The 9,628-nt window shown below is 46.8% G+C and overlaps 1 protein-coding gene across 1 annotated transcript; it reads left to right on the top strand.

Annotated features, from left to right (window-relative positions):
• The first annotated feature begins 887 nt into the window (after nt 1–887).
• On the top strand, nt 888–4,317 carry LOC139250604 (histone H2A.Z). The gene is made up of 5 exons (XM_070873006.1): nt 888–993; nt 1,192–1,269; nt 1,524–1,637; nt 3,573–3,702; nt 3,831–4,317. Exons 1-5 carry the CDS (start codon nt 991–993, stop codon nt 3,890–3,892), a joined length of 387 nt encoding a protein of 128 aa, XP_070729107.1. The 5' UTR covers nt 888–990; the 3' UTR covers nt 3,893–4,317.
• Nucleotides 4,318–9,628: the final 5,311 nt, after the last annotated feature.

The following is a 9,628-nucleotide window of genomic DNA, read 5'->3' as shown; positions in this document are numbered from 1 at the left end:
CACTAAATCAGATAATCTGGTCAATATCACTTTGCTGTTTGTGGGAGCTTGCTGTGCACAAATTGGCTGCCGCGTTTCTCACTTCGCAACAGTGACTGAGCTACAAAAAGTACTTCACCGACTCAAAGGTGCTGCACCAATGCAAGTACAAATGCAGCTTTTGATTTGTGTCATCTTTGCAGATCATAAAGCTGTCACTGCTACAATTTCCCCAGCATTGGCAACTCTGCTTGTGTGTGTGTGTGTGTGTGTGTGTGTTTTTGCTGGTAAATGTCTGGTGCAGGAAACATTGTTTGTTAAATGGTGCAGGAAGCCTAATTTTATTTTCAGAAAAATCTTGATATTTTCCATTGCAGAATTCTTCCAATTATTATCCCCGTCCACCTACCCCCCTCGGTTAATTTGCAAACCCTTTTATTTTTTTTTGCAATTTGAAACATGCATGGGTTGACACTGAAGGGGAGTGAGTGGTCTATCATCTATGCAATAATCCGCTCGCCGCTCCAGCAGAGGGCTGGGTTTGTGTTTGTGTGTGTGTGTGTGGGTTTTTATTTTATTTTTTTTTTGCATTCTGCTCCTGGGTTTTCGCGCGCGTCCTCAGCACGTGCGGCGGGGCGCGGGGTGCGCGCGCACGCCAGCCAGCCAGACAAGTCAACCCCCCCCCCCCCAAGCAGCAGGTGTGCGTCAGTACACGTCAGCACGTAAACAGCTCCCCCCAGCTCTCCCAACAACCCGTGACACACACACTCTCTCTCGCTCTCTGTCCCCCCCCCCTCCCTCCCACCTCGCTCGCTCGGCCGCCGCACGCGCGCTCAGTCCCAGCCTTCCGATTGGCCGACGGCCGACAATCGCGAACCAGCGGCCCGGATGTGGGCGGGTCGCCTATAAATAGTGGGGGGCAGGGGGGGGAGCGGCGGGAGCGTAGAACCTTTTCAAAAAGCGGCGGCTGAGGACACGCGGCGGGAGAACGGACGGACAGACGGACCAACGATGGTAAGCGAGCAGGCCCGGCCCGGCCCGGCCCGGCGGGGCCTCCCTCAGCATTTACCTCGCTTTTTTTGGGGGGGGGGAAAAAAAACAAATAAATGTTTATCTCTTTTTAAATAAAAATACAAACATTTTTTTTTCTTTCTCTTACCTACTTAAAGAAAAAATATATCATGTTTGTGTTTTTTTTTCTCTCCTTGACAGGCTGGTGGCAAAGCGGGTAAAGATTCCGGCAAGGCGAAAACGAAAGCGGTTTCGCGCTCACAGCGAGCCGGGCTGCAGGTCAGGTTCAGTCGGTGTCCCCCGGGCGAGTGCGGCGCCCGCCCGCCCGCTGTCCCCGCGCTCTCTCTCGCTCTCTCTCTCTCTCTCTCTCGCGCTGCGGCTCGCGGGCAGCCGGGCGCCGCATTCGCGCCAACCACAGAATTGTTTTTTTTTCAAACTTCCTCCCCCCCCCCCCCCCCAAAACGGTCGGAATCTTAAATTTATTGGTTCTCTTTTTTTCTCCCCCCCCCCCCCCCCCCCCCTCGCTCGCACAGTTTCCGGTCGGTCGGATCCACCGGCACCTGAAGTCTAGGACCACCAGCCACGGGCGGGTGGGCGCCACGGCGGCCGTGTACAGCGCGGCTATTCTGGAGTATCTGACCGCCGAGGTGAGGAGGAGGTGGGGGGAGACGGTGGGGGTATGGTGGGTGGAGCCTGTGCTGTGGGGGTATGGTGGGTGGAGCCTATACTGTGGGGGTATGGTGGGTGGAGCCTGTGCTGTGGGGGTATGGTGGGTGGAGCCTGTGCTGTGGGGGTATGGTGGGTGGAGCCTGTGCTGTGGGGGTATGGTGGGTGGAGCCTATACTGTGGGGGTATGGTGGGTGGAGCCTATACTGTGGGGGTATGGTGGGTGGAGCCTGTGCTGTGGGGGTATGGTGGGTGGAGCCTGTGCTGTGGGGGGTATGGTGGGTGGAGCCTGTATGGTGGGTGGAGCCTGTGCTGTGGGGGTATGGTGGGTGGAGCCTGTGCTGTGGGGGTATGGTGGGTGGAGCCTGTGCTGTGGGGGTATGGTGGGTGGAGCCTGTGCTGTGGGAGTATGGTGGGTGGAGCCTGTACTGGGGGTATGGTGGGTGGAGCCTATGCTGTGGGGGGTATGGTGGGTGGAGCCTGTGCTGTGGGGGGTATGGTGGGTGGAGCCTGTGCTGTGGGGGGTATGGTGGGTGGAGCCTGTGCTGTGGGGGTATGGTGGGTGGAGCCTGTACTGTGGGGGTATGGTGGGTGGAGCCTGTGCTGTGGGGGTATGGTGGGTGGAGCCTATGCTGTAAGAACATAAATAAGAGCAGGAGTCGGCCATATGGCCCTCGAGCCTGCTCCGCCATTCAATAAGATCATGGCTGATCTGATCATGGACTCAGCTCCACTTCCCCACCTGCTCCCCATAACCCTTTACTCCCTTATTGTGCAAATCTGTTTCTCCACCTTAAATATATTCAATGACCCAACCTCCACAGCTCTCTGGGGCAGAGAATTCCATACATTTACTCGGAAGTAATTCCTCCTCTCCCTCCATTTTAACTGGGCAGCCCCTTATTCTAAGACTGTGGCCCCGAGGCTAGTTTCCCCTGAATGGAAATATCCCCTCTGCATCCACCTTGTTGAGCCCCCTCATTATCTTGTGTCTCAATAAGTAGTGCAGGTTGTGATGGGCAGGGTATGGTGGTGGGCAGGGTCTGCCTTGTTTAGTATGGGTTTCTTGGGTCTGGTTCATTTTCTTCACTTGTGTTTGGGAGGTAAATTTCAATTCCACTAATTTTGGATTGCAAATGGCACCTTGGGCCTGCTCTGCTATTCAGTAAGATCATGACTGATCTTTGACCTCAACTCTGCTTTCCTGCCTGATCCCACATCCCTTGATTCCCCTAGATTCCAAAGAGTGCTCTCAACCTTGAATATATTCAGAGACTTGGCATCCGCAGCCATCTGGGGTAGTGAATTCCAAAGATTCACTACCCTCCTGAGTGAAGAAATTCCTCCTCCATCTCAGTCCTACATGGTGACCCCCTTTATCCTGAGACTATGCACCTTACTTCTAAATTCTAGGTTGCTGGGTCTTGTGAATGTTCTTCACCTTCCTGGATTTGGGAGTCAATTTCAATCCCCATCCAACTCATATGCATAAATTGGATTGCAAACCCTTTCCCATCTGGATTAATAAACTATTGCAGTTTAATCCCAGCACTTGTTGAATTGTAGCTTTTCTTTTGCATAGGTACAGGTGTTCTGCACCTTGAGCCTGTACCGCCATTCAATTGGTTCATGGCTGATACGCATCTTAACTCCATCTTACTGCCTTTGTTCCGTAACCCTTAATACACTTAACCAACAGAAATCTAAATCTCAGTTTTGAAATCACCTTAAACATCCTAGCTCTGATCTTAAGATTGTGCCCCCTTGTTCTGGATGAGTCCCCACCAGAGGAAATCATTTCTCCAACTCCTTTAGTGAACACCTCAATTGGATCACTGGTTAATCATCTATTCGCAAACATCTGTGCTTTACACCTATTCAATTGTGCAATTTTAAATGTCTAAATGTGTTGGCAGGTTCTGGAGCTTGCAGGTAATGCGTCCAAAGACTTGAAGGTGAAGCGCATCACCCCACGTCATTTGCAACTTGCCATTCGAGGAGACGAAGAGCTGGATTCATTAATCAAAGCTACCATTGCTGGTGGTGGTAAGTACAGTATCTTGTACATGAGGTTGTGCTCCCATGGGCTATGTAGGAGTGTTCTGTTTCTTCCCCCAGCTGCACTTTCAGTGATGTGATGTCTTATTTGCACACTTTGCTTTTTTGTGTTTCAGGTGTCATTCCTCACATCCACAAATCTCTGATTGGCAAAAAGGGACAACAGAAGACTGTTTGAGGATAGAAGCTTATTTTTTAGGTTCATCATCTCAGGACTCCATCTCCAATCTGGCTGCCAAGACACTGGACTTCTGAAAATGTGATCAGTTAGAGAAAAAAACATTTTTATTCATAGTTTTGGGGGGGGGGGGGTGCGATGGGGGTCTTTTTTTAAAATAAAGCTCAACTGGTAATACTGCCCTGTGCACTGGTTTGGGAATGCTAAATCTGGGACCATGTCTTTGGTGGAACTGTAACTGAGTGACCTCTGAAGATGTTCTCCGGTTACTACCTTTTTAAATGGAGCCCCTGTTGCAACGTTTTAAAGGTGGGAAGAGTTCGCTACTTGTATAACTTTATTTTTCTGGAGTGGATTTCAATCTCGATGGTTTGTTCCGACTGTCTAATTTGCTGATGTTTTCAATAAAATGTGTTAACATATGATATCTGTCCACACAATCTTCCTTCAGAGACTGGAGATGCTGGGGTTCTCCTTGGAGCAAGGAAGGCCAAGAGGGGATTTGGTAAAAGTGCTCAATCAAGGGTAGAGAATATCAAAACTGTTCCCAATGGCTTGAAGGGTCGATTTTTTTTTTAATTGAGAGATTTAAGGTGTTGGCAAAAGGGCCAGAGATGGCATGAGAACTTGGTTACACAAGTGGTTAGGATTTGGAATGCACTGCCTGATAAGGTGGTGGATACAGATTCAATAGTAGCTTCAAAAAGGAATTGGATAAATACTTAAATGCAAAGGTTGCAGTGATGGGAGGGAGGAGTGAGACTAACTGGATTGTCCTCTGAAGGAGCCAGTGCAGTCTTGATGGGCTGAGTGGCCTGTGCTCTAGGATTCTGTGATTTGTGAGCTATGGGGAGAGTTCACCCAGCTTCAACCCATTTCATTGAGCTAGGGGTCGTCCCCTTCCCCGGAATGGATGGTTGCTGTTCAATTGGAAAGGTGTAGGAGGGCATGCTGTTGTCAGATGTTTTTTATCTGTCATATACTCCAGTGCTGTGCTGACCATGTTCTTGAAATCAAAACAGGAAATAGGTGCAGGAGTAGGCCATTTGGCCCTTTAAGCCTGCACCACCATTCAATATCATGGCTGATCATGCAACGTCAGTACCCCAGTCCTGCTTTTTCTCCATACCCCTTGATCCCTTTAGCCATAAGGGTCACATCTAACTCCCTTTTGAATATATCTAACGAACTGGCCTTAACAACTTTCTGTGGTAGAGAATTCCACAGGCCATCTTAGACATTTCTTGCCATACCCAGCTATCGTGTTTAAACCTTCAGAGTTTAGCTGTGAATGTCTGTGTAGGTAAATCAATGTTGCCTTAAGAGTTTTTGTGGCCAGGTATAGTTTGAACTGCCCCATATCTGTCTAAATGTTCATCGACCGTGCTATTACTTGTCTTAAAAGCAGTCTGTGTTGACTGGACTAACAAACCCTTATTCCATTAGTTTTTGGCAAATGTTGAATCACTTTTTGATGCCACAGGACCATTGTGATTCTAGTAAGCCCACAAGCATCGTCATGACTCATTGCCATTAAACAGATGAGGAAGTGCATCCAAGAGTGGCTCGAAATGGCTGCATCTGTAGAATAATTCTACACCAATCCCATCAGTATTAAACTCCCTTGCAAGTTGGTCTTCTATTGGAGGAAAGACGGTTGAACATGGGACTACAAATACCAGCTCACTTGTTTGCTGTGTTTTTCACTTTCTGCAGTTTTCCATCTAACCCTCTAATAACCTTGCTCTATGGCAATTTGAGCCTTGACTGGCATTGCTGTTATCTTTTGCTCTGCATTTTAATTTTGTGACTGGCTTACTCATTGCAAAATTGCATTTTTTTAAATAAAGCAAAATTTTGATTATTGTCTCCTTACCTAGAGGGGAAATGTGCTGAGTTATGACCTATAATGCAGTGTCTGGTGAGGGTGGTGGACTCTTGATTCAATAGTGAAAAATTTGTATGGCTGGGGAAAAGAGCAAGGGGAGTGGGACTAATTGGATCACTCTTTCAAAGAGCTGGCACAGGCATGATGGGCCGAATGGCTTCCTGTACTGATTCTATCCAATCTTGAGTGCTTTTCCAGTCCTAGAAACCAAAGGCGGTTATAATGGCCCATGGTAAGTTCATAGCTGTGCCGAGACAGTATACAATTGGGACTTTTCATTTTCCAGCTGAAATGTAATGTGCTTGGTCTCCATTCTGTCTGCAAGAGTGGTTTCCATGGCGTGTTGCCTTTAATGTAACTTTCTTCCAGGTCTGTAATAACCTCGGTCCTGACTTGAGGGTTTAAATCAGATTATTGGCCATCAAACCCGTGGTGTGTGAGCTTGTTTCTTGGCCACCCCTCTTGACATAAGTGGAAGTATGGGGTAGAGGAGCAAGGGTGAGTACAAGTGCACATTACTGAAAGTAGTGGCTGTGGTGCAGGTTAATAAGGCCATTTGTTTTTTTTTAAAAAGAGCAAACCAGGAATTGGATTTTATTTCTAGAGGGATACAACTGAAAAGTTACTCTACTTATATTGAACCTTGGTTAGATCAGAGAGTACTGTGTACAGTTTTAGTCACCATATAAAAAAAGATAGAGGCACTAGAGAGGGTGCCAAGAAGATCTACAAGGATGATACCAGAAATGTGATGTTATACTTATCAAGAAAGACTGAACAGGCTGTGTCTCTTTTGAAAAGAGAAGGCTGAGGGGTGACCTAATAGGTTTTGATATAGACACAAGTGTTTCCACTTGTGAAGATGAGCAAACCTAAAGGCCATCAATATAAGATTGTCACCAATACATCAAATTGGGTAAAGTTCCTTCTGAATTCCCTGAGTGGTGAGCTTGTGGTTGAGGTGAATAGCATAGATGCATTTGAGGGGAAGGTAGATAAACACATGAATGGAAGTATGGAGTAAAGAAACATACACAAATGCTACTAGAGTTAGATGAAGGAGGGGATGCTTCAGTGGAGTTTAGACCAGTTGGGTTGAATGGCTTGTTTCTGTGCTGTATATTCTATATAAGCTATGTTCTCTGTACCTTCTCCCCTTTGGATAGAACCACACCCTTCATCTCCATCTGAGTGTTGATGGTGTCCACAGTAGGTACTTCAATGGTCTCTACCTTGGTTAGTGGGTAGCACCCATTGCCTCTAATCACAAAATCAAGCTAATAGCCCAGCCTGAATTTATAGTGGACAGTCAGTCAAAAGAATGGATGGTGCTCAAAGAAAATGAAAACAACAACAATTTATGACTTCTCCCAGCGTTGCTGATGGGGAGAGTCCGGGAGATTAATCGTTAATTCCTGGAACCATTGGGTCATTGCTTGGGGGTTGGCAATCCAAATAGGGGCTTGAAAAGGAGGTAATTTGATGGGGTTAGGTAACAATGACTCGACCTTCTCCGTTGTACCTAACAATGTCATTACTAATTCTGACACTTGACCACCAATATTCCTGTTAAGCCGTGCAGCAGTCTGGAGGCCAGTCACTGGCTTTTGAACAGGAAAACCGCTGGATTGAATGGTGCTGGCTCACTTATTTTACATAGATTTATGTAGAATCTACAGCAAAGAAACAGGCTATAAGAAAGCATATGGAATGTTTGCCTTTATTAGCCGAGGCAGAGAATAGGAGGTTATGCTTGAACTGTATAAAACACTAGTTAAGCCACAGCTGGAGTACTGTGTGCAGTTCTGGTCACTACATTACAGGAAAGATGTGATTGCACTAGAGAGGGTACAAGGATGTTGCTGGGACTGGAGAATTTTAGCTACGAGGAAAGCTTGGATAGGCTGGGGTTGTTTTCTTTGGAACAATGGAGGCTGAGGGGAGACCTTATTGAGGTGTATAAAATTGAGGGGCCTAAATAGAGTTGATAGGACAGACCTATTTCCTTAGCAGAGGTCAATAACCAGGAGGCAGAGATTTAAAGTAATTGGTAGAAGGTTTAGAGGGGAAATTTCTTCACCGAGAGGGTGGTGGGGGTTTGGAACTTACTGTCTGAAAGGGTGGTAGAGGCAGAAATCTTCACATTTAAAAAAAAAAAAATACTTGGATGTTTACTTGAAGTGCCGTAACCTACAGGACTACGGACCTAGAGCTGGAAAGTGGGATTAGGCTGGATAGCTCTTTGTTGGTCAGCGTGGACATGAGCCGAAATGGCCTCCACCCCATGCTGTGCATTTCTGATTTGGCTCAACTGGTCTACGTCGGCGTTAATGCTGGGCGTCAGGCGGGAGGAGGAAGTCTTGCTGATTTTTTTTTTCCTCCTTAGTGATTGCAGCACCCTGCTACATTTTTGCTGGGACCAACTAATTAAGCAAAGACCGGGGAGTGAATCTGGGAACTCTTCCAGCTCATATGGACTAGTTCCACACACAAGGCAATGCCGCACATTACTGCACAATCTCAAATTAAATGCCTCATTTTAAAATGTGTCCATGTGAACTTTATTTTCTACAAAATCACAACCTTCCTGCACAGGAGACCATTCGGCCCATCTCGCTTGTGCCGTCTCTTTGAAAGCAATCCCACTAGTCCCATTCTTCCAGCTTTTTCCCCGTGGCCCTGAAAGTCCTCTTCAAATACATGCCCAATTTCTCTTTGAAAGTTGCTGTGGAATCTGATTCCACCATTCCCATCAGCCAGTGCGTTCCAGATCTTAACAAACCCCTTGAGTGCCAGCCGTGGTTCAGTGGGTAGCACACTCTCCTGAGTCCCACTCTGGGGACTTGAGCACATAAATCTAGGCTGACACTCCCAGTGCAGTGCTCCACTGTCAGTGGTGCCATTTTTTGGATGAGACATTAAGCCGACGCCCTGTCTGCTCTCTCAGATGGATGTAAAAGATCCCATGGCACTATTTCGAAGAGTTGTCCCCGATGTCCTGGACAATATTTATCCCTCAACTAACATCACTAAAAACATTACCTGGTCATTATCACATTGGCTGCCTACATTACAACAGTGACCACATTTCAAAAAGTGCTTCATTGGCTGTAGAGCACTTTGGGGAGTCCCAAGGTTGTGAAAGGCGCCATGTAAATGCAAGTCTTATACCATGGTGTGTTCTGGGCCGCATATATGGATTAAATGCATATTGTCGTAAAACTACAGACACTTCAAGTTGCTGGATGCTAAGGGGTCTTGTATTTTGTCAGGTTTAGAACGTTTACATCAATGGGGAAACAGCCCAGAAAAAATTGCTTTTCCGAACCTGATGCTTTATAGATGAACCCTGTGCTCACTGACCTACATTGGCCCCCCACCCCGGTCTGGCAACGCCTTGAATTTAAAATTCTCATCCTTGTGTTTAAATCCTTCCATGGCCTCGCCCCTCCCTATCTCTGCAGCCTCCTTCAGCCTTACAACCAATCTTTTTTTTAAACTTGTGCGGCTACTTGGCGCTCTGGAGATCCTGCACAGCCGGTTCACCGGACTTTCAATGGTGTAATGTATACACCTGTGAGTATGCTCAGGTTTATGGAGCTGTTGAGTTGGGAGTTCATGTAATGTTCACAAGACTCAATAAAACTTCAGCCAGTTGGGTTCTGGGGATTCACGATGGGGCGGGTGGATGTGAGCCTCGTGATGAACTGGTAATGCGTAGTGTGTTAAACCTTTGATAATAAACCAACTAGTTCTTAATAGCAATATTTTGCTATGAATTCTTAAGCAAAGTGTTATGTATGAATAAAGAGTCTGACCAGATACTGTGAGAAAGTAAAAAGTGTGAC

Source organism: Pristiophorus japonicus, chromosome 2 (genome assembly GCF_044704955.1).
Source record: "Pristiophorus japonicus isolate sPriJap1 chromosome 2, sPriJap1.hap1, whole genome shotgun sequence".
In the NCBI taxonomy this organism is placed as follows: domain Eukaryota; kingdom Metazoa; phylum Chordata; class Chondrichthyes; family Pristiophoridae; genus Pristiophorus; species Pristiophorus japonicus.
This window is presented reverse-complemented; position numbering and strand designations above follow the sequence as displayed.

Excerpts from the sequence above, each read along its gene's own strand:
- LOC139250604 (XM_070873006.1), top strand. Across the intron at positions 1,638-3,572 it reads TGGAGTATCTGACCGCCGAG|GTTCTGGAGCTTGCAGGTAA; the intron begins GTGAGGAGGAGG and ends ATGTGTTGGCAG. Across the intron at positions 3,703-3,830 it reads AGCTACCATTGCTGGTGGTG|GTGTCATTCCTCACATCCAC; the intron begins GTAAGTACAGTA and ends TTTGTGTTTCAG.